This window comes from Camelina sativa, chromosome 1 (assembly GCF_000633955.1).
Source record: "Camelina sativa cultivar DH55 chromosome 1, Cs, whole genome shotgun sequence".
Taxonomy (NCBI): Eukaryota; Viridiplantae; Streptophyta; class Magnoliopsida; order Brassicales; family Brassicaceae; genus Camelina; species Camelina sativa.
The window spans coordinates 5759730-5785268 of record NC_025685.1 but is presented as its reverse complement, the minus strand read 5'-3'; the positions used below and the strand labels follow the sequence as shown (position 1 = coordinate 5785268).

The 25539-nt window shown below is 35.6% G+C and overlaps 3 protein-coding genes across 5 annotated transcripts; 2 read left to right on the top strand and 1 right to left on the bottom strand.

Annotated features, from left to right (window-relative positions):
• LOC104704686 lies at window positions 3116–3493 on the bottom strand. Its single transcript, XM_010420730.1, has one exon. It carries the CDS (start codon window positions 3491–3493, stop codon window positions 3116–3118), a length of 378 nt encoding a protein of 125 aa, XP_010419032.1.
• LOC104704673 (putative F-box protein At3g13624) lies at window positions 11221–21359 on the top strand. The gene is made up of 8 exons (XM_010420723.2): window positions 11221–11288; window positions 18690–18796; window positions 18913–18998; window positions 19111–19199; window positions 19303–19420; window positions 19501–19590; window positions 19701–20005; window positions 20111–21359. The coding sequence occupies exons 1-8, from the start codon at window positions 11221–11223 to the stop codon at window positions 21357–21359; spliced, it is 2112 nt and encodes a 703-aa protein (XP_010419025.2).
• On the top strand, window positions 18778–25504 carry LOC104778135 (ABC transporter E family member 1). Of its 3 annotated transcripts, XM_010502532.2 has the most exons (11): window positions 22214–22309; window positions 22596–22713; window positions 22811–22896; window positions 22975–23072; window positions 23162–23279; window positions 23382–23471; window positions 23554–23858; window positions 23958–24153; window positions 24232–24417; window positions 24495–25004; window positions 25089–25504. In XM_010502532.2, the coding sequence occupies exons 2-11, from the start codon at window positions 22611–22613 to the stop codon at window positions 25206–25208; spliced, it is 1812 nt and encodes a 603-aa protein (XP_010500834.1). In that variant the 5' UTR covers window positions 22214–22309; window positions 22596–22610; the 3' UTR covers window positions 25209–25504. The 3 variants fall into 3 exon arrangements, with proteins under 3 accessions (XP_019101625.1, XP_010500834.1, XP_010500812.1); XM_019246080.1 differs by lacking the exons at window positions 22214–22309; window positions 22596–22713 and adding an exon at window positions 18778–18796; XM_010502510.2 differs by having other exon boundaries at window positions 22811–23072.

Here is a 25539-nt window from a genome sequence, read left to right as displayed (position 1 = left end):
TTTTAGACTCTTTTTTTTTTTTTTTTCTCTGTCCATATTCCTTGGTTCAAGATGAACACAAACAGATTTAGTCTCAATCCAACCAAAATTGTTTCTCTATAACACGGTCCACGGATATTATGTTATCCACTAGGACCACTAATGTATTTGTCTATTTATTTTTTCCGAAGACGATGAAGCTCAAATACTCCGAGAGTGCTTGCAAAGTTCGACCAAGTTTTTTTAGCGCCTTCCATCTACTCGTACAGTGTGTCCGGTTGACTTATATTATTATATACATGTAAATGTATATAATATGCTAGCTAATTTATTTAGAGGTCTTACGCATTACGCGCGAAAAAACTTAGTATTTATTTTGCTTATCTGATACTCACACTTGATTCATATTTCTGATTGCTTAATTATGATATAACACTTAATTAATTCATACATTTGGATATTTGATTGATAATCTATCTACATTTAGTTATATACACAAAACATGTACACACACATGACCCATACAATATCACGTATATCACCACAAAATGATATGGCCAAGTAATGCTTCATTGCTTCGCTTTTTGATCGTCTCTTTCGCGATTTCGGCCTACGTCGTTTGAATTCATACAGACTCAGTAAGTATGCTAAACACTAGATTTGTAATAAAGTAGATATCAGTGTAGGTAAATCATGAGAAGTTATGCGCCGGTTACCACTTATGATATCCTTTATACTATAAAACACAAGTCACATGACCCAGTAAAAATATCCCACATAGGATTTTAAAACATTTTTAATTAATAAAAATCAGTTAAAAACTAAAACGTGATGATGCTAACAAAGTACCAAACTTAAAAAAAAGAAAAAAACACATAAACCATATCTCCCACGATCTATGCTTCACCCACGATCTCTGTTTCTTATACCTTATATATTAAATCTGATACTCAAACATCGATCATAAATTTTCTCAATCGATCCAAAAATAAAATATCGGTCTCCTCAATCAGTTTCAAAAATATCGGTCTTCAACACCTCATCTTCCAGGAATTTGATGCCGCCACTAATAGGTATACATACTCCGACAATATCTTCTTCACTCCTTTTCTTTTCTTTCTTTTTTGGCTCCAAGGTTTGAGGTAGGGTTTTTGTCCAATGTTCAACTTCTATCATGCTAATGTATCTATTGATAGGTGAAGTCACCAATGTTCAACCTCAATCAGTTTCAAAATATCGGTCTTCTTCACTCCTTTTTTTTTATTTTTCACTTTCATGAATTGTTGTAAAAGTCTTAAATTTAATGAAGCATCATGCTACATTTTTATCTGTGTGCTTTTCAAATTAATATGTGCCGCTGTGATTCTTTAACCAGTTCAGCATGTTGTTTTGTGTGTATTTCATAGGATTTTGATGTTACTTACATTAAATATAAAGTGTATAGGATACGTTAATATTAATATGTATAAAGATAATGTATACTCAAAATAATGACTAAAGTAACCTTGATCACTTAACTATGTTTCTATTGTTTGAAAGTGATTTTTAATTCTTGATTGCCTTTGCTACAGTTTGATATTTTACTTCTAATTGTTTTAATTAGATTTGTAAAATTGTTTCCAGGTAAGGTCATGAATGAAATAATGAGAAGCCATAAACTGCTCACTGAGCTAACTAAGAATAGAACAACAAGTAGAGCAAGTAGTACTTATAAAATAATCAAAACAGGAAATTATTAAACCAATATTTGTACTTTTTTTTATCAAAAATAATGAGTTGTGCTCTATTTCTAATAAAACCAAATCTAATTTAGATTTATGTAAAGTCTTTTTTTTTTTAAACTTTAATCTAACTTAAGCGTTCGTATGTTTGTGGATTGTGAGTTAATCATTGAAAGTTATGGATACACCGGAGATGCCGTTGTGCTCCGGTGTGTGGGGTGGGGATGTGAGGTGAGAGATGCCGGAGGTAGTGAGGAAGGACCTTCGAGAGGATGAGTTGAGTGAATGGAGGATTGAGAGAATGGTAATTTATGGGTTTTATTAATAGGACAGTCTGAGCAAAGGGAACTGATGGGTACAAAATTATTGCAAGTAAAGCGAAATTTGAGACAATATTACGAAGAAGTGGAAAAGACGGTTGGCCTAGACGACGATGCCAATCGGTGAATGATGGTTTGGATGTGGTGGAGACAAAGAAGGAAGCAAGGGTGATAGGAGATGCTGGCCACTCGTATAAATCTGCCTTAGTCCTGCCTTAGATTAACGGGACCCCCGAGATGAGATCCTTCACCTGAAAGTAAGCAGGAAAGAAATGTACAGAAACTTGATTAGCGTTGCACAAACGGTAAACAAAGATGAGGTTTTTATGAATATTAGGAACACAAAGAACTTTGTTTAAGGTTAAAGGGCGAGTAGAGGAGGGAAGGGTGAGTGAACCAGCATGAGAGATGGAGAGTCCGGAGCCATCGCCAATGAGAACTGAGTCCTCCCCGTGTATGGCTGATGCATCGCTAGGTTGTTGAGGTCATTGGTCATGTGGTGTGTGGCACCACTGTCCATTATCCACGAATTAGCCGGAAACTGTGAGGAGAGAGCAAGATTTGCTCTTGGTTGCCAAGGACGAAATGGGGTCGGAAGAAGCCCATTTGGTGGAGTAGACGGAGGTTGGGGGAGTATTGAGGACACCGACGGGCACTATGGCCAAAGATGCCACAGATTTGGCACTTACCTTTGTATCCGCGAGACATGCGACCATCATGTTTGGAGTTGTACTGTTGGTTGTTGGAGTTGTATTGGCGGTTGTTAGGTCGGTATTGAGTGGACCGAGGACGAGAGGTAGCGACATTCGCGGAGAGTGGTACATGACTCGGCACAACAGTTGAAACAGAGAGGAGTTTAGCTTCCTTGGTCAGCAACTTTTCATGAACTAGAGTGATGGTTGGAGACACATCACGACATTCAACTTGATCCACAACTGACTTGTATTCTTCAGGTAGACCTTGAAGAATGTAGTCAATCTGTTCTTCATGTTGAACCGGTTGTCCAAGGAGAGAAAGTTTGTCCAAACGAGTGGTCAGCCATTGCATATACTCGTCGATGGTTTTGTCACCCTTGGGGAAGTGTTTGAGTTGGTGTCAAAGTTGCTGGACATGGCCTCGACTTGGTTTAGCGTATGTGTCAGCCAGAGATCTCCACATTTCTGATGCAGATTTGGTGGTAGAGACAAGAGGTTGCACAGTGGGGGAGAGTGTCCCAAGAAGACCGCTGTAGATCAGCTTGTCTTGGCGCATCCATTTGGTGAAATCTGGGTTTGTGATGGTTTGGCCGTTGGTCGTGACAGTTGGAGACGGAGAGGGTGTGGTTCCATCAATGAAACCAGCTAAGTCATAGCCATCAAGTAGGGAGTGTACTTGGAGACTCCAAGTGACATAGTTGAGAGAGGTGAGTTTGGAGACATTGCTCATGTTGACATGAAGCAGTGGTTGAGTGTTATCCACAGTTTCAGCGGCCATGACAAAGAGATGAGAAAGACGAGATGAAAAGGAAGAACGATGAGAGACAAGGACAAGAAGAGAAGGAGCCGAAAGAAGAAGAATTTTTTTTTTTTTTTTAGATATCGAAACCTTGATCTGATACCATGTAAAAGCTGTATTTTCATATATCACTTGAGTGTTACAAGGAGGCTCATATATACAGAGAGTAACAGAGGAGCCTCTAGGTTAGGCGTAATTACAGAGCTTTCCTAATACAAAGATATCAAATATTGAGGAGTTAATACGAATCCTATCATATCTCATCATATCTCTATCATATCTCTAACAATATATACATCAACTTTAACTATTTTCCCGCATTTTATCAAAATCAACTAAAAATAATCATCTTGATTTTCATTTTTTTAATACAAGTTTGTTTGATAAATTTTGTCCCGCACGAAGTACGGGCTTACTACTAGTTTTATACATAATTTAACTGAGATATCATGCGAAACTGGTAAAGTAAAATGATTCATTTTATGATATGCAATGTCACAACTATAGAAATGGAACATGTATCAAATTTGAGATTATCCTAGTGTTTAACTTGAGCGGCACCCTGAACATCGTTTATGTCAAATATCAAGTTCTTCATACTGTTGGGATGATATATTAAATTAACATATTACGGATTCTGTTACTATATTTTTGGTGTATTTTTCAGAGATCAATGTGGAATATATACTTTTAAAACTTGAGAAAAAAAACAATAAATATATAAGAGAGAAGAGAGACGTGTATCCTACTGCATGAAAGACGAAGGAAAAAAAACTGGATATTTGGATGTTTTTATCTTGTAAGAATGGCTGGTCAGGGAAATGAACCTTTGTGCCGTACGTCTTAAGGTTGCACTCATGTCATGCCAGAGGAGAGGACTAAAGATCTCCTTGGAAGAACTGTCGAAAAGGAATGGAGTCTTGGTTGGTGGTGATGATGTAAGCCAAACCCAGAGTGAATAGAAGCGTAGATTCAAAATGTACGTGAGATTTTGGAAATAGAGGGCTGTCAGCTGGGAAAGAAGAAGCAAAGAAAATAACGTGAGATCATGTAAAGCAGATGCAGAGACAAAAAAAAAAATGAATCGAACACCCAATTTACCTTGGATGTGAATATGTGATTGTCAGAGGAAAAATAAACATCCAAGAGCCAACGATTGTTTTGTGGATTTGTTCTGATTTCTTTTAACCGTAGAAACTAGTTTTGGTTTTTGTAAAATACTACTGTAATATATATATGGTAAAAAAAAAGAAAAGTAGTTATTGTGTGGAAATGTAGACGATCATGGAGGCATGGGAAAACAGTTAGAAAAGTTACTGGAGATTTTCTCGTTTTTTTTTTTTTTTTAAGTAAAGTTTTTTTTTTATTTTTTTTTTTTTTTTTAACCCTTCAACTACATTTATATTAATACATAACCAAGCCAGAGTTTACATCATACATAATACATAAAGGAACAGAGTGATAGATAGTGAAATTAGAATTTCTATTCCGTTGGTCTTTGGCTAATTTATCAGCTAACTTATTTGAAGACCGTGACATCCAGCGGAAGATTATGTTGGCAAATCTTGTTGACCAACCTTGTATTTCTTGTAGCCAGTTGAAAAATATCAAAGCGTAGAGATCTTTTGTTGATTGCATTGATGAGCGATTGACAATCACCCTCAAATATTATACTTGTGTATCCACTTCTCCAAGCTTGTTGCATTGCGTAAACTAAACTTTGACATTCAGCTTCAATAGCAGACGTAGCTAAGGGATCAGAAGCTTGACCTGCTTCTTTAAACTGACCATGCTCATCGCGTATTATCCATGCTGAAGTAGGATGTGTGTCGCCATTGTTGAAGCTACCATCATAGTTACATTTGACCCAGCCAGGAGGTGGTTTAATCCAGTTGGCTCTATCTCCTCTACCATTACAGGTATTGTTTGAGTCCCGACGATTGTGCTCTGTAATTGGAGGAAGAATGTCTAGGCATTCATCAGTCTCTTGTTTCGCTTCTTTTAGTACTCTTTGCCAGCTGATTGATCTTCTGGAATGTGAGTTTGTTGCGACTTGTCCAAATTTTCCATAGGATCAAAAATGGAAGTATGGAAAGCCTACCATATATCCTCCTCTGTTTGTGGAACTCCAAATTTGTTTTAAGCTTGGTGTCAATGGAAACATTCGGATTGAGAATACCTCTGATAGGAAGATGTGAACCACGCCAAATCTGCATCGAATGAGGGCAGGTAAAGAACAAATGTTTTGGCGTTTCAACTTCGGAGACACAACGTTTATAGAAAGAGCTTCCAGGGATATGTCGTCGCTCTAATTCAGCTCCAGTAGCCAATGCTCTTGATGATAATCACCACAAAAAATGTTTAAACTTCGGCGAGAGTTTTGTTTTCCAGATTTCTGTTTTTGTTTGTAGATTTCCGTATGGAGGTCTGATCTGGAATTCTTGATTCGGAAGGTGAGTAGCAAGCCAGTAGCCATACTTAACAGTATAAATTCCTGATTCAGTGTAGTGCCATCCCAGATAGTCTTGATGCTGCCAGTAACTTACTTTGATTCTCAGAATGTGATTGATATCATCTGGATGAACTCTTTCTCGTATTAGTCTTTCATTCCAATTGCTTCTGTCATGAAGCAAAAGACTGTCAATAGTGAAAGTGTCAGATTGATTCTCTATTGCCTTCTGAGGGGGTCGTGGTGGATGGACTGGGAGCCAAAGATCAGTCCATGTTTTAATACAGTGACCATCTCCAACTGTAAATCGCATGCCTTTCTTTAAGAGGTCACGACCATGAAGGATTGATTGCCAACCAAAAGAGGGTTGAGTTCCTCTTGAAGCCTCGAGAATATTTGAGTCTGAGAAGTATCTACCTTTGAGGATACGAGAGAGAAGACTAGTTGGATTTTGTAGTATTCTCCATGCTTGTTTGGCAAGTAGAGCATCATTAAAGAGCTCTATATCTCTAAAGCCAAGTCCACCTTCTTTTTTCATATACTTCAGACGATCCCAAGCTACCCAGTGAACTGCATTACCCGTTTGCTGAGTGTTCCACCAGAAGTTAGCGATAATCTTTTCTATCTCTTCGCAAATCCCTTTTGGGATCTTGAAACAGTTCATTGTATAGACAGACATTGCAAGGGCTATTGCTTTCAATAAAATCTCTTTACCGCCTTGAGATAAAAACTTATTATTCCACCCCTTTGTTCTGTTCTGGACTTTCTCCACAATATATTGAAACATCTCTTTCTTTTTTCTACCGAACTGTTCAGGGAGCCCCAAGTACTTGCCACATCCACCGTCATTGTGAATCTGTAGAACCCGTCGTATCTGAGTTTTAGTTGTGGCAGGAACTCGCTTTCCAAAGGTTAGAGCAGATTTTCTTGTGTTGATTTGCTGACCAGAAGCTCTTTTATACTGTGTGAGGACCTCTTTTATAGCTGTGCATGATTTGATATTTGCTTGACCGAAGAACAGGAAGTCATCTGCAAAGAGTAAATGGCTCACTGAAGGACTAGCATTACTTATCTTGATTCCTTTGATTGTACCTTGTGCTTCTGCTTGCTTCATCATATGGCTTAAGACTTCAGCACAGAGGATAAATAAGTAAGGTGAGATTGGGTCACCTTTTCATATTCCACGTTCCGGCTGTATAAAACCTTGGGGATTACCGTTGATGTTTACTGAGAATGTTGGCATCCTGACGTAGATCATTATCCATTGCACCCATTTAATATCAAAACCGAATTTAAGCATCGTTTCCTGCAGAAAATCCCACTCTAGACGGTCATAGGCCTTCGTAATATCTGTTTTTATCGCCATATAAGAGTTTGCACAACGTCTTTTGACTTTGAGGGCATGGATGAGTTCATGTGCTATAAGGACATTGTCTGTAATGTTTCTTCCGGGGATGAAAGCAGCTTGTTCTTCAGAGATGATATGATGCAGATGTTGTTGTAACCTTCCAACCAACACTTTGGAGATTATCTTATAACTAACGTTGCATAATGTGATTGGACGAAAATCACTCATATGCCTCGCCTCGGTAGTCTTAGGTATTAGACAGATATTTGTATAATTCAGAGCTTTGTCAAAAATACCTTGATCAAAGAAGTTCCAAACTTCCTCGATTACTGCATCTTTTGTTACTTCCCAATAGTTTTGGTAAAAAGCTCCTGTGAAACCGTCTGGACCCGGGGCTTTAGTTGCTCCAAATAGCAAACACGGTTGTTTTGACTTCTTCTTCAGTATCAGGCTTCACTAGGTCTTCATTCATCTCTGGTGTGACACGCTGCTGGAAGTCCTGGAACACGTGGTAGTGGTTGTTCTGAACAGACAATTCACTTTTGAATAAGTTGGTGAAATAAGATTCTGCAACCTTTCCCATCTGACTGTCACCATGATGCTCACGTCTCTCATCATCCAGAAAAGAGTATAGTTTATTCCGAGCTGTATGACTTTTTGCAGTGGCAAAGAAATATCTTGTGTTTCGATCACCACTTTATAACCAAGACTTTCGGCTCTTTATTCTCTAAAACTCTTCTTCGCTATGATAAGCACAACTAAGTTTACCTCTAAGATCTCGGATATGTTGTGTAGTAGAACCATTAGAGTGAGCTTAATCAATTAGCGTCTTTAGAATGCCAATTTCTTCTTGAGCATTCGTTCTGTTTGCTTTTTTCCAGACGGATATGGATCTTCTACACTCACGCAAACGTGTACTGAGGCACTTCGCTTGACATGGTCTACGGATTGTCCAACCTTTAGATACTGCATCGCTAAAACCCTCTCTGTTTACCATACATGAGTCGAAGTAGAAATGTCCTCTGCGAGGGGAGAAATCATTGGTAATAGTGGTGATAACTGGTTTGTGGTCTGATTCAATGAGCTCTAAAAACTCTGTTTGAGACGCAGGAAATTGTGCTAACCATTCAGAGTTCACCATTGTCCAGTCTAAGCAACAAGCAACATTGTGATTATATATTTTTCCCATCCAGGAGAAAGAATCCCCAGTGTGTTTTAAGTCTTGAAAGTCACAGACTTGCATCATTCTTTTAAAGTCAGAAAATGAACTCTCAGGATGTAATGGTCCTCCTCTTTTCTCAGTGTTGTTCTTGATGTCGTTGAAGTCACCAATAGCCATCCAAGGGCCATTCCTACTCGTTGCAATCCGTTCTAATCTTTCCCAAACCAAGTATCTTAAAGATGGATTTGGATTACCGTATACACAAGACAAGTATAAACCAAATCCATTAATTTGAACATGAGTATCTACAAGGTTTGGGGACTGAGACAGAACGGAAACAGATATTTTGCTATTCCAAAATAAAGCTACTCCACCACTTAAACCAGCAGGAGGCACTGTTACAACACGATCATAACCTAGTTATGCACCTACATCTCTAACAGTGTCATCTCCTTGTTTTGTTTCAAAGAGGCAAATGATGTCTGGAGAGAAAGTCTTCTTAATCTCCTTTAGACGTCGAACTGCGAGGTCATTGCCTAGTCCTCTACAGTTCCAAGCGGCTGTCCTCATGGAGAAAGTGGTGGTATAGGGCCCATTGCGCCTCTGTCAGGATCATGGGGAATGCGAACCTCCCCGGAGTTGCTACCTTCACTGACTTCATAGACCATAGCTTTGGAGCCCTCAACCCTTGCAGAAGGCTCATTGATCTCATCCCTCTTACGTTTGCCTCTAGCATTCATATCAGTGTCAGTTTCCCCATGCAGTGTGCTACGCATCTCTTGTGAAACCAGGTTTGGAGCATTGTTAACATGGTTGTCTCTAAGTGGTTCCTCTGGAATGCGGTCATCCGGGATATGTATCTCTTGAGCAGCATAAGGGATTGGATCATCCTCCACAGTTCACGAATGGCGACACCACGGTTAGGGATGTCTTCAGGATGGCCAGGGTCTTCATCATCATCAGGATCATCAAAATGCTCTTCACCACCATTTTGCAGGATGCAAGCACCGGTATCATGAGTGAGCATACCACATACCTCGCAAAATCCTCTGAGACGTTCAAAGCAGAAACGCAGAAGAGTATTGACACCTTGTTGGAACTGGATTTGTCTCTGGAAGCGGAGTGGGAGTTGGATGTCCCAATGGATTTGGACACGAACGAATTCAACTCTCGCAGCAGCCTCCGCATCATAGTCAACATCAAGCAGAGTACCAATAGCACGTCCAATGTAGGAGATGACTTCAAGGTTAAGAAATTGGAAGGGTATTCCTCGGATATGCACCCAAAACGGGATAAAGTCAATGAGAGGCGGGTTGTCATTTGGATACCAGCGTTGGAGGATCAACATGCGATCGTTAAACGCCCAAGGACCACGTCGAAGAACCAGTTCCATTTCACCTTCAGTGGGGAAGATAAATTGAAAGTGATTCCCACCAACAATACGACCATGGACAATACCGGCCTGACCCCAGATTCTAGGCATGGATGCAATGATTGAACGCAGATTTTGACGACGAGGCATGACTGGACGACCAATGAGAATGAATCGGTTTTCCGTCGCTGCATTGGCCATCACAACTTCCGGTATTGCCAAAGGGGCATCATCGGCGCCTAAGTTGATATCTTGAACTGCTCTTCGGAGATTATTAGCCATTCTTTGAAGTGTTGAGTAATAGTGATATAAGAAGAGGATCGCAGATGTAAGTAAAGCAGAGTGATGGAAACAACGCCATCAGATGATCGGTATTTATAGTATAAACTAGTATTTGACCCGTGCTATAGCACGGGATAGTTTTATGTTATTAAATTTATTTTTAAAAAATTAAATTATTATTTTTCTTCAAAATCTTACATAAACCTAACAAAAATCCAAATTTAATTTATAAATATATAAACAATCATTATTCTACCATCACAAAATTAAAAATGTATGAAAAACACTTACAAATTTATGATGCATCTAATCTCTGCAAAACTAAAATCTACATCTTTAATTAAACTACATATAATTTTCAGATTTTGTTCTCAGTGGTTATTTCACATATACCATAAAAATAGTACTCAACGTTTATTAGATTAAGTAAAATGGTAGATTTCTGTATATAAAAAAAATCATTACGTATAGCTTGTTAATATAATTTAAATGGATACACATTGGCATGTTTTCATTAGTAGTTATATATACACAGAATACATGCATAATAATAATTTACTATAATGTGACATTCTAAATTTTAAATATTTTTAGTTAAAAGACGAACTTTCCCACGAAGAAAGTTTTTTTGCTCTCTTGCCCAACATAAAGGATGATTACAATTATGTTATTTGGCATTGCAATCAAGAACAAACAAACTTATCAAATTCAATTTCTACAGAATCATTAGACTACAACCTTATCTAAATATATGGCAAGAGAGCAAAAAATAGAATCAAATGCTACACAATCGGATGATTGAAACAAACTATATCATCCAAAGTTTTTTTTAATTATTTTAAATGTAGTACTTAATTAAAAAGAAATGAGGACTGAGGTATATACAGAGTAAATTAAGAAGAACGAAATATAGAGCATCACAACAAAATAATAGTGTCTAGAAATACAGAGCCACACCTCTTGGTCGAAGATGGTTTTAGGGAGCAGTTGAAGCTTCTGGTTGGAGACGGTTGAAGACGGTTGGAGAATGTGTATGAGTGTATGAGACAAGTTTTCGATTGACAGTGTCCGCGATGAGTCTCGATGTACCGAAATGGGTGGCTGGATTGTTAACGTCGGACGTTCGTTTTGTGGCCAGAACCATGTTGAAACGATGAAAAGGTAATGACTATATTGAGGCTGTGAAGCGTGGTAGTCCACAGTCCGGATTAGTTTTTGTGCCAACTAATTTGTCTTGGATTACATCTGGTTCACCACATTGTCATGGGGAGGATCTTGTATAAGATATGTATAGAAGATTCAGAAACAGAACAAACTAATAAAAAGTAACAAAAGAACTAATAGGATATTAACACAAAATTGTGAATAACGATAATTTAAATGTAGACATATTCACTAACTAAAGAGTTATTGTTGTTTTACCTCGAGGAATTTGTTTGAGAGTTTCTCAACTAAAAAGTCTAACGCAAGAAAAGACTGTACTACGACGTATATAATTAAGAGTATTTATAGAAGGTTAAGCCTGTAACATATCAGTTTAGTAGGGGAGTTAAGAAAGATCACGAAAAAAGTTTTTTTTCATGATAGTGTGAGAGTTAAATTCGGAGTTTTTGAACATACAAATAAACGACATGTTTATATGCATTTTTCAAGATAGCTTTATATTAGGAGTTGTTAATTTCTCGTAATAACTATGTTAAATGGCAGTTACTTTTGTTTCTGTATTATTATTATTTATTTATTTTTCCAACTGAAGTTACTTTTGTAAAAATGTTCAGTTGGATTTTTTAGTTTTGTCCAACAGAATGAACGTGCTCTTCTTTTTTTTTCCCCCTTCTTTTTAGCATTAAACGTGTTTTTTTGGGAAAGAAATATTTTTTTTTACATGTTATTTATTGATTTTGAAGAATAGCTGTTTTTATAATAATTAATTAGTTTGGAGAAGTAAATAGTTAATAACTCATAATTTAAAATATATTGGTGGAATCTTGTTAAGAAAATATTTTCAAATTAAATGGTGGAAAACGTAAAATTAATAATCATGAGTTATTAATTGAGAGTATTTTTAGGACTCTTTAATTAAAATCATGAGGTATGTTAGAGTATTAAGGGATTTATAGCAAAAATATTATATTTTTAATATTTATTTTTTAGTAAAAGTATGTTTTAATATATGTTTGAAAACTAAATCTTACTAATATATGTGTTTTTACCATAAATTAGATATTCATTTTTTTTTTCAGAAGTTGTCTAACCGATTTACTTTTACTTTTTTTTTTGTTAATTACTTAAATTATGAAAAGAAATCTACGTGGCGATATTTGATTGGTGAAGTGACTTGTGCTTTATAGTATAAAGGATTTTTCATGGAAACCGGCAAAAGTGCATCACGAAGAGGGAGACACTTCGTGTTGATAACCGTCACACAATTGCATAGAGTGGATATCCCCACGACGTCGACGAAACTGCAAGTAACCGTCTCCGGAGAGACGAGATTCAACCACCAAGAGAGATGTCAAATCGCCTTCATAATCGCCTACAACACGTTTCCAACCGAACTACAAAAACAATAGTTTTTTTTCATCTTTTTATTATGCTACGATCATGTCTTGTTTTATATATATTTTAAAAAAATAATTTAGTTTTGCTGATATGTCAAATTTTTATTAGTAAAGTGACTTGTGCTTTATAGGATAAAGGATACCCGATGCGTTAATAATTATTTATAAATCAATATAAAAAATCTGATAAATCCAAATTGGACCAATGCAATATTTAACACAATTTGATAAAATAATATAATGATATATATATATATATATATATTGAAAATCGCTCTTATCACTATCATAGATTAGTAATTGCATAAACTTATTAATATCTATATACACATATATAAATGTAAGAAAATTAGGTGAAATATGACTTTAGTGTGTTAGTTTGTTTTTTTCTTGAATTTGTATTAGTTTCTGTTAGAATTTATTTCCAATACCACATTGAAATTTTTTGGTACTTTATAGTGAACAAGATAATGTTTTCTTCTTGTGATTGGTGCTAATAACAAATAGAGAAATTGTTAGAAATGTCTTTTTCAAAAATACTCTTTTTTGGTCATTTTTATTTTTGTATTCTTTTACGTAATTACAATGTGGTAAATTAATTTTCAGAATTTTTTTTAAAGGTTGTGCTCTCTATTTTATATTTAGAGTATAGTTTTAAGGGGATATAGTTTAGTATTTGGAGTTTAGAGTTTAGAGTTTAGTTATTTTATATGTAGAAAAAAAAAATTTTAAATAAACAACATAAAAGGGTATTTTTTGAAAAATGACGTAGAAAATATGTATTTTTTGAAATGCCCCTAACAATTATAGAGCACAATGAAACCTTATAAAACTTTTCTAGATTTAATAAGAGATATTTTTGATAATTGATAGATGAAAGAGATATTTTCGAAAAGAGATAATATGTCTAGTATTTTTTGAAAACCTACGATGAAGCAAGATTATAGAATAAGAACAGAAAATCAGAATAGCACTACAACAACAACCATTGAATCAGAAGTGATTTCTTTGAAAAGCCGAGTCAATTACCTAGAAGACGAAGTAAAAAAATTGCATGATCTTATTAAGTCTTTGATCTTATTTTGTTATATTAGAAAATCATTAAGTGGTGGACGATGGATATGAGAATAACATTCTTTTATTTAGATTCATGCTGTTTCAGAAATTAAGTGGTGAACATGAGATGGATGGACATGAAGTAAGCTTAAGATGAATGTTTAACTATAAGTTAAAATAGTTATCTACTTTAAAATAATATAATTTTTTTTAGTTTTAAGGAAAATTATGAAATGTTAACGATGATGATGTAATTGACTTATTTTATAAAAGTAAGTTTTTGGTTATTAATTTATATTTTCTTTCATACAATTCAATGATCATTCTCTATATTAAAAGGTCACAAATGTGTGACAAATAATTTTGTCTCAAATAAATATCACTATTTGTGACTACATGATTGTAGTAAAACCGTCACACTTGTTACAATTAATAATATCGACATTATTTAGTCGCTAATAGAGACAATTTTACGATTTAATTCGTAATAATATTTTGTGACGAAATAATTACTAATTTATGACTGAAAAATTATGTCACAACATAGTATCTAAACGGTCACAAATTTGTGAAAAAAAAATTTCGTCTCAAACTAACATCATAGTGACAGCTTTTTCTTGTAGTGCACCCAAAAGAGATATTTTAAAAAAAATAAAAGAAAAAAAATGTTCTTGGCTAAAATTTGTATAAAATTTTGTTGTTCTTAATACATGTATGTTAACCAGAATTTGCGGGTTTGGTGTATTATTTTTTTTTGTTTGGGGTTAATTTTTAGAAAAATTTCCACTGTGATTTTAATATTAGTGGGTGAAAGAAAAAAAAAGAAAAAAAAAAGAGAAATTTGAAAAAAAAAATTGAGATTTTGTATATGACTAGATTTTAACATATTTTTGTAATTATTAAAACAAAATGTTGTACTTTTGTGTTTATTTTGATTAATAGATTCTACAGTTTTAGTTGGATTATATTTTTTTTGTTGGTTTCGAGTATGTTTTCCTAGTTATTTAGGTTGTATATTTTTTGTTGGATTGTTCGTTTTAGAACAAATAATATGTGACAGATATACCTAGATAAATATTATACAATAAATCATTTTGATATTTTATTATCTTATATATATATATTGTATCTTTAAAAAATTTATACTTTTTGGTATATAAAACCAATGGTAGTAGCTATAGATTATTGATATTTTAAATTTATATCCTAACCCGTCCCATAATAATTTCTTTTAAAAGGTTAACTATAATATTTTAAAATATGTTTGAAGTCTTGTATAGAGTAGAAAAGCAATGACTTGTTGTCTGGTAAGTTATGTTTGTTTCTGCGATGGAGAAAAATCATTTAGATAGCTCTTACTTTTTCTGGTATGTGGTTGACATATGCAAAAATATATTGTAAATAAAAAGTAATATAGATTTGATAGTCCAATAGATAACATAGCTTCAATAAAGCACATATGAATAGTTATTGGATACGTTTATTGGTTGTAAATTCAGTTTCATAGTCATGTTTACCATTACAATTTGGTGATACCCCGTGCTACAACACGAGATTATATATTTTGTTAGTTATTTTTTTTTATAATTTGTATTTTTGTAATGTAGTTTTTTATTTTGACTTATTTTCTTTGTTTATATAGTGTTTATTTGTATATTTGGAGTTATACAGTAAATTGAAAATCCAAATAGAGTAAGTAGTTTGTAAAATGTAGCTTTTCACGGAAACAGGCACACCGCAATATTGGATAGTAGTTTTGTAAGAGAATAGACACTCCGCAATATCGGATAGTAGTTTTGTAAGAGGATATACACACCGCAATATCGGATAGTAGTTTTGTAAGAGGATGAGTTTTTCTTTATTTTGGTTTGTTGTCGAAAGAGGAGAAGTTGCTTGTTTAATTTTAGTGTGAGATATTTCAATGGTTAGGAAACCATTGTATTTATAGTGAGATTAAATATATTTAGGTTATCATTTAGAAGTTGATATTTGATATATCAAATCTCAACAAAATTGAAAAAAACCAATTTAATTTATAGTTTGATAAAAATACATGTTTTAACGGGTTTAACTCAAACTTTTTTTTTATTTTAAAATTTTTAAGAGTAAAAATATTAATATTACTTAAATATTTTATAGAGTTAAATTATCTTATTATATTTTAAACTTTCGACGGAATTCAAATATTTATAATAATTTAAACATTTTATAAAAATTTAAATATTTATAATCTCTTAAACTCTTTTTAAAAACGTAAATATATTATAATCTGTTTACTTTTTAAAAGTTTAAATATGCTCAAATATAGAACCAAATTAAACTGTTAAATTTGGATACCTGATAAATCAAGCTTCCTGCTCATTTGTACTCAAAACATATTAGTCATATATTTATAGTGATTATGAACCATATTCCAAAATATTTAGTCGATGTGGGATATACAATACACATTTTCTGTAAATTAGTTTACAACTTTACATATATATAATTTCTGCGTTTTTTATTCTTTCCATCTATACTAATCATAATTAATTACTATAATTTCGTTAAGGAAATATTGAAAAATCTAAACTAAATGATGATTTGTTTTTATTTAATTGTATTAAGTTGATTTGTTGTTTCCGTAAATATCTCACAATATAAAAGCAAATCAAATAAGTTTACATATATATACAATTTCATATTTAATCTATTGATTATTTTGGAAGCAACAAAGTCACAATCCATAAGTATTAAAGATTTCTCATTATTATTAATATTCGTAATAATTATAGGGATTAAGTATGGTAGTAGTTAATATTTGATATTACTGAAGCCATTAAATACTCGATATCAGTTTCCTTATTTACAGGGACTATACGTCTGTTTGGCGACAAGAATAATTACTCTTGAACCAAACAACATACATGATCCGAATATTATAAACCTGGAGTACAAACAGATTCGCGAGTTGTTTTTTCTTCTACTTCCGGGTTAAAGAGGATCTGCGTATCGACCCGGTCGTAATTAAGTGGTCGAGCAAGGGTATAATGGTCATTTAGATAAATCATAACTATAAGTTAATTTAATTAAATTAAGTGATTCTCTAATCATTTATAATGAAAACATACCAAAACAAAGTCATAGTCCAATTTGAGTCTAATGAATACTTTTGTTTTAATAGTATAGATGACTGACCTACATTTTAAAAATGACCCAGCTATAGTTACGTTAAAAAAGATATAGGCTCTTCTAAAAATTATAATTGGAAAAGCATAATAAATTGACAAAACCCCAGATGACAAAAAAAAAAAAAATTAGGGACAAAAAACAAAAGAAAACAAAAAGGATTTGGTTAAGATAACTTTACATAATAAGATATGTTTATACAACATCTTTGTTCTCATACAACACAATGAAATACTGGTGTTTTGATGTTTCTGTGCTTACCTTTCATCTAGTTTTACCATATAAATGCACCACATAACTTGTATTTATAAACGGGAATCTTTGTAAGCTTATGAAAATAAAAATGTGTTAAAACAAACAAAGATTATGTTTTAAAAAGGGGATTAATAATAAGAGACCCACCTTTTCATTTAAGATTGTAGGGTCGCACATCACGAAGAAAAAATAAAGTAGCAGCCATTGTAATGAGAACGGAATTATGTTTTTTTTTTTTGTGTATGTTGTTGGTTTGTGTTTTGGTGATGATAATTGCCATGTAGGTGTAGAATATTTATAGCGTCCTTAGTAGGTCGATTATGATTAGCAAGTAAGCAAGTAATTATTGTCGTTAGCAAGTACTTACGGAAGAAAGATTTGTAATCTGTAAAATACCTTCAAAATAATTGTAAATATTTATATGGGATAACTGTTTTGAATATTTGTTGCTATGGTGTATAAAAACAAAAAGCAGCGTTTTCAAACCCAGACCGGACCGGCCGGTCGAACCGGTTAATCCGCAACCGTTCAGTATTTTGGTTTGGGTTTAGCTATAAAACCAGATTATTAAAAACACAGATAAATCCGTTAAAAATCAGTGACTCGACATTATTAACCGACCCGTCGGGTTTTTGGGTTCCATTCTCAGCCATCCGATTTCATCTATCAATCCTTTTTTTCACTTAATTTTACCAGATCTATAAAAAAAATTTGTAAAAATTGATGAAAAACAATGTTCTGGATTTGAGTTGAAGCGAGGAAGAAGATAAAATATCATAAGAGAGGCGTGAGATACGAGGGGTTAAAAAGAGAGAAAAACATACATTTGTATTATAATTTTAAATTAATATTATGTTCACTTAAAGTAAAATAAACTAATTTGTCTCTGTTCTTATACCGTCGTTATACGAGTGATATATATATAGATGCTATCGAATAATAAATAATCCATATTTTTAAAAATATTAACTAGTTAAACAAAATAATAAAATTTGGAATGAGGACTTTGTTGAGTATATACACATTAACAAAAATACAGAGCATTTATAAGCTACATAAGTATATATTTATATATGATATTGATATGTTGACTAGGGTTGAACCGGGTTGACCCAGCGATCCGATGATATATCCGATTCACTGTCCGGTCCGGGTCTCAAACAAATAGTAAGATAAAACTGATTTAAAATATTTGTCGTCAGTGGCCGAACGAGGGAGATATTATTCCGTACGATGATTGGGTTAGAAGTGCATAAATGAGTCAGAAGACTCAGAACCAAAAGATTTCCTTTGGTTTTGGAGATCCACAATTTTTATTATATTGTTATTTTGAGACTATCTTCTACACTCTAGACTATCATATCATCAGGTCCTTGTTCCGCACTAGCTTATTCGCCTGTTCCTGTTTCCACCGATCTCTCTTTTTTTTTTCGTTTCTTTAGCATATGCCGGTCTCCATCATCTTTGTGTCATTGCCCCTCTGTGATTTTCCTTGTTAAACTTTGTTCTTTGTTTCCTGCAGTACCATGGCAGATCGATTGACCCGAATTGCTATCGTGAATGAAGACCGGTGCAAGCCGAAGAAATGCCGCCAGGAGTGCAAGAAGAGCTGTCCTGTTGTCAAGACTGGTACTTTTCCATGTTTCTTTCTCGGGTGTTTGCTTGCTTGCTTGTGTTGCTGTTAGCCCGTTTCCTGCGCTTTCTCTTTAAGTGCAAGAAGGATGATGATTTGTTTTCTTCTCTAGGGAGACTTTGCATCGAGGTGTCTCCGTCTTCCAAGACCTCTTTCTTGTCAGAGGAGCTGTGTATAGGATGTGGCATCTGCGTGAAGGTCTTTGGCTCTATTTTTTTTATTTTACTTTTAACAATGAGTGTGTCACCCCTCAAGCTGTTTGTTTGGTGGACACTAACTAACTGCTACATTTTCTTCTTTCTTTCTGCAGAAATGCGCTATTCAAATTATCAACCTTCCCACGGACTTGGAGAAAGATACAACCCACCGCTATAGGTCCAATGCTTTTAAACTGCACAGGTTGTTAGCTCATTCTGTTTTTTTCTTTTTTCTTTTGTGCACTGCGGAATCCGTTTTATCATATCGTCTTTAAAGACTCCGAACTATATCTCTCGACTTGCAGGCTTCCAGTTCCAAGGCCGGGGCAAGTCCTAGGTTTGGTTGGAACAAACGGTATCGGTAAATCAACTGCTCTCAAAATCTTGGCTGGAAAACTCAAACCAAATCTTGGCAGATACAATGTAAGTACGGCTTTTCTTTACTCCTTCTGCACTCACTCCATCTCTTCCGTACCTGATAACATTGACCACCTCTTGGGCAGAACCCTCCGGACTGGCAAGAAATTTTGACTCACTTCCGCGGGTCAGAGCTTCAAAGCTATTTCACCCGAGTCTTGGAAGAGAATCTGAAGGTATGGTGGATATTTTTGATCTTGATCTTCTTTCCTTTTGTTTTTCGTAGACCTACGGAAGCAGCAGCTCATTAAGCGGGTCCGATGCCTCCTCTTGTATGATATGACAGACCGTTATAAAGCCTCAACATGTCGACCAAATCAAAAAACTTGTCCAAGGCGACCTTGGGAAGATGCTTGAGAAGCTGGACGAGAGAGGAATGATGGTGCAGATTTGTGCTGATCTGGAGTTGGACCCTATCCTTGACCGCAGGGGAAAAGATGTATCCGGCGGAGAGCTGCAGAGGTTTGCGATTGCCGCAGTTTTCATTAAGAAGGCTGAGATTTACATGTTTGACGAGCCATCCAGCTTCCTCGATGTGAGGCAAAGACTGAAAGCTGCTCAAGTTCTACGCTCACTTCTCAGGCCTGACAGGTTTGATTCTATCATCTTCTTAATGGATCTCCCTTTATTTTCATTAAACACTAATAACCTCTCTTAAGTTATACACTCACTCCTAGTTTTATCTTTTCACTGCAGCTGTCTTTTGGAACTTGGAAAAGCGACGACAATGTCAGAACTTCCTGGGGATGTGGTAGAGGAGATACTCCCTAGGGTTCCATTGACATCTCTGAGCGCAGTGCGATTTACTTGCAAAAAGTGGAACTCATTATCTAAGAATCGGATTGTTGGTAAAGCAGCAGCAGTAAGGAAGCAGTTTTTAGGATTCATTATGATGAATTATAAGGTTTGCTCGATGAGGTTCGATCTTCAAGGAATCCGAAACGACGACGGTGGTGACTTGGTTGATCCATCTATAAAGCAAGTAGGTCTACTTGACCAAATCGAGGTATCTAAAGTCTTTCACTGTGACGGCTTACTCCTATGCGTTCTCAAGGACAACTCAAGGCTTTTGGTATGGAATCCCTATTTGGGGCAGACTAGGTGGATTCTACCGAGAAACAGTTTCCACAGGTTAGATAGGTATGCTATCGGTTATGACAAGAACCGTAACCACAAAATCTTGAGGGTTTTTGGTGATTATCAAGGCAGAAACCAAGTTTTTGGTTATGAAATCTATGATTTTGGCTCTGATTCATGGAGGGCTTTTTATCCAACTCCCGACAGGGATATAGAGTCTCATCAACGTGGCGTGTCTTTGAAGGGAAGCACATATTTCTTGGCTCAAGAGAAGAAAATTAAAGTGGGTCAACAAAGAGTTGAGGATATTCTAGTCTCGTTTGACTTTACAAGCGAAAAGTTTGGACTGCCTCTGTCTCTTCCGTATGACTCTTACAAGGCAGATACTTTTGTGTCTCTGTCTTGTGTCGGAGAAGAGAAGCTCGCGGTATTACATCAAAGCTGGGGGGTTGGTGACCAGCTGGAGATTTGGGTTACAAATAAGATTGATCATCCCGGTGATGTCGTCTCTTGGAGCATGTTTTTGAGTTCGGGCTCTGTTTCTAGCGTTAATTCTATGGCTGGGAGTTTCTTCATTGACGAGGAGATTAAAGTTGCTGTGGTTTTTGATCTAGACGAAGATAAAGGAACCGAGACATGTCGCAACCAAACTGCCTACATGATTGGAGAAGACCATTACTTCAAATCTGTGAATATCGGAGAGGCTCGGAATCTCGGGAAGCCAGACGAATTTGGATATACTCAACGCATATATTGTCGCCCACTTGTGTGCTCATCATATGTTCCAAGCTTGGTGCAACTCCAGATCAACCAACCAGGCACAAGGATAGAAAGCGATGATCAACATAGCTTCTTGCATCTTCTTTGATTATGTGAATGTCATGCCCTGAGCAAAGATAAATGATAGAGAATAATTAATTTGTGTGTTTGGAGATAAAAGAAATCAGCTATTGCATGTTCAGGTCAACTCGTTCAATAGCAAAATCTAAGTTGTCTACCACAATTCTTCGTCGTTTAATAGCATGAACGAAACGAAGAATTATTCATTTTCAGCTGTTATTTTGTTTGAGTCATACTAGGCGGTTAATGTAGGAGTTCATGCGGAATCACTCTGAGCATTGTTTATACTTTATATACTCCACCTCTGTCCGAAAGATCACTGTTTAGAACCTTTACAATATGATTACTGATTTTAAATATATTTTTTTTTTTAACTAAAAAAATATTATTTAATTTTAAATCAATAATAATTTAAAAATTAAAATATTTTCAATGATTAGTTCTTAAAATTTACAAAATATTACTTTAATTAATTTAAAATTGTAGAAAATTAATTTTTATGAGACAAAAAAAATATTCTAAAACATCAAACTTTCTGAGACAAAAAAAGTAGTTTATATAAATTATAGTTTATATAAATCAAAATAAAGAACCATATATAAATTAAATTTGTGGTAATTAAAAGAAAAGGATAAAATTGTATGTTTATAATATCAAGGAATGGTCCCTCTTATAGCACGAATTGCAATGTGGGATATTATTCTCTATTTTCATTGGCTGAGTAGTCTATAAATAAGTCAGAAAATCCAAAAGTTTTCCTTTTAACTATGTTTTTTTTTGGAGTCCACAAATTTTAACTGTTCTTTTTTCTTTAATTATTATTTAGATTCATATAATATTAATTTAATTAGTTTTGAGAATCCTATACTATTTTTAAAAAAAAAAGAAAAAAAAAACAGTGCATTGTAAGGGTTACAAATCTAGCCCTAACCTGCTAAAGTGCCCCTTGCCCAGCTTCGCCGCTTTCATCGCCACCTTGTACGAGATCTTTTCTTCTTCTTCTTCTTATCTCTTCTTCTCTTTTGAGATCGATTACTAGTATTATTTTTTTTTTGTTTTGCTTGATACGGCTATACTCTTTCCGAGATTGTTCGGTTTTAGTTTATGAGCTGTTCCTGTTGGTACCCTTAACTGCATATCCTGTTTTACTTGTCGATTTAGATCTGGTATTGTATGCATCCAATAAAGGCTTCCCCTTTTTTTTTTTTTTGATTACCTCGTGAGACACGTAAACGTAGATTCTCTTTGTATCTTGTGAATGTAGGATCCTTGTTGAGAGATGGCAGACCGATTGACTCGAATCGCTATCATAAGTGAAGACAGGTGTAAGCCGAAGAAATGTCGCCAGGAGTGTAAGAAGAGTTGTCCTGTTGTCAAGACTGGTACTTTTCCTCAATTTTGTCCTTCGGCTTGAGCATGGAACTTGTATTACATAAAAGAACGGTTTTTTTTATAGGCCTTGTTTTGTGTTTTCTCTAGGGAAACTTTGTATTGAGGTTGCTCCTACTTCCAAGACTGCTTTCTTATCCGAGGAGCTGTGTATAGGATGTGGTATCTGTGTTAAGGTACTTACGCCTAGGCTATATCTTTTTTCTACATTGAATGATTTTGTCTCCCTGATTTGTTGGTGCACCATTTTGCAGAAATGCCCGTTTGAAGCTATTCAGATTATCAATCTTCCTAAGGACTTGGAGAAAGATACAACCCATCGTTATGGTGCTAATGGTTTTAAACTGCACAGGTTAGCTTATCAACTTTTGTTTTTTTGCTTTGTGGAATCTGTTTGATTATCTGTCTTTAGAAATCTGAGGTATATATCTCGTCTTGCAGGCTTCCAGTTCCAAGGCCGGGGCAAGTCCTTGGTTTGGTTGGAACAAACGGTATTGGAAAATCTACAGCTCTCAAAATTTTGGCTGGAAAACTCAAACCAAATCTTGGCAAATTTAATGTAACTATTGACTCTCTCGCAAGTTTCTCTACCCCTTACGCATAGAGTGTGTGTACTCTGTAATTTATGTATGATTGATTTATTCTCCTACCTTTTGGGCAGAATCCTCCTGACTGGGAAGATATTTTAACTCGCTTCCGCGGGTCAGAACTTCAAAGCTACTTCATCCGAGTCGTAGAAGAGAATCTAAAGGTAGGGTGGAAACTATTCTTGATATTTATTCTTAAGGAAGATGCTCACTAAGCGACTCTGATCCCCCTTCTATGTATGACAGACTGCTATAAAGCCACAACATGTCGACCACATCAAAGAAGTTGTTCGAGATAATCTTGGCAAGGTGCTTGAGAAGCTGGACGAGAGAGGAATGGTGGAAGAGATTTGTGCTGATATGGAGTTGAACCAGATCCTGGAGCGTGAAGCAAGACAAGTATCTGGTGGGGAGCTGCAGAGGTTTGCGATTGCCGCAGTTTTCGTAAAGAAGGCTGATATATACATGTTTGATGAACCATCTAGTTACCTCGATGTGAGGCAGAGACTCAAAGCTGCTCAAGTTATACGCTCACTCCTCAGACATGACAGGTTTGATTTTCTCATCTTCTGAAACTCCTTTAGTTTGAGTTTATCTTCCTGAATAGGATAAATTTTGCTTACATCGGCTTCGCCATTTCGTTGTTGTAGCTACGTAATTGTTGTGGAGCACGACCTCAGCGTCCTTGACTATCTCTCCGATTTCGTTTGCTGTTTGTATGGGAAACCAGGAGCATATGGTGTCGTGACTCTCCCCTTTTCTGTCAGAGAAGGAATCAATGTGTTCTTGGCCGGGTTTATCCCCACAGAAAACTTGCGTTTCAGGGATGAATCTCTGACCTTCAGGGTAAAGCTTTTCCAATAACCTCCAAGAGAAGTGGTTGTCATTTTTGACTGATATAGTTTTTTTGCTTCTCTTTCCAAGGTTTCTGATACTCCACAAGAGACTGATGGGGAAGTGAAGTCCTATGCAAGATACAAATACCCAAACATGAGTAAGCAACTTGGGGGTTTCAAGCTGCAAGTTATGGAAGGGGAGTTCACAGACTCTCAGATTATTGTAATGCTCGGAGAGAATGGTACAGGGAAAACGACCTTCATCCGCATGCTGGTAAAATTCCTCTCCTTTGCTTTCTCTGCTCGTTGTGGTTAGACGTTAAAGGAAATGATATTTGTATCCTAATGCAGGCAGGCGCATTCCCACGTGAAGAGGGTGTTGACTCGGGGATGCCGGAGTTTAATGTGTCGTACAAACCGCAAGGCAATGATTCGAAGCGCGAGTGTACAGTAAGACAGTTGCTACATGATAAGATCCGTGATGCATATACGCATCCTCAGTTTGTGTCAGATGTAATAAGACCGCTTCAGATTGAGCCGTTGTTGGATCAAGTGGTAAAAACTCTGTCGGGTGGAGAGAAGCAGAGGGTTGCCATTACTCTATGCCTTGGGAAGCCCGCTGATATCTATCTGATTGATGAGCCAAGTGCGCATTTGGACTCAGAGCAGCGGATCACAGCTTCAAAGGTGATAAAACGGTTTATCCTGCATGCAAAGAAAACAGCGTTTATCGTAGAGCATGACTTTATTATGGCGACCTATCTGGCGGACAGAGTCATTGTGTACGAAGGACAGCCAGCCGTCAAGTGTATCGCTCATTCGCCACAGTCGCTGCTCAGCGGAATGAACCTCTTCTTATCGGTAATCTGACACTCTTTCAAGCCTTATTGTGTTGTAATGAATCAGTCTCTTTATAAAAGCGAACTAACTTGTTGTCCTTTGCAGCACCTGAACATCACATTCAGACGAGATCCAACAAACTTCAGGCCAAGGATCAACAAATTAGAGTCTACCAAGGACAAGGAGCAAAAGGCTGCGGGCTCATACTACTACTTAGACGATTGATTTGATCGGTGAGAGAGAGTGAGAGAGAGATGTAGCTTATGCATATGCCTGAAGACTTAAATTTACCCTTCTTCGGGAAGTTTACTACTACAGTAGTAGTTTGAGACTGAAACAGCCCCTTTGATTATTCTGTTAGTTTCGATAGTCCTTGTCTGCCGTCTGAAGTTGACTTTAAGCGTTAAATACTTAAAATAGATTTGATTGCGATTGTCTTATTCAAGTGATATCTTTGTCGTATTGTTCTGTTTTTCTTTTGTTTTAGTCAACTCGTGAAAGAGAGCTCTGTTTTCTCTGTATTAATGGTTTGCCTATGCATAGAACAAAACACCCC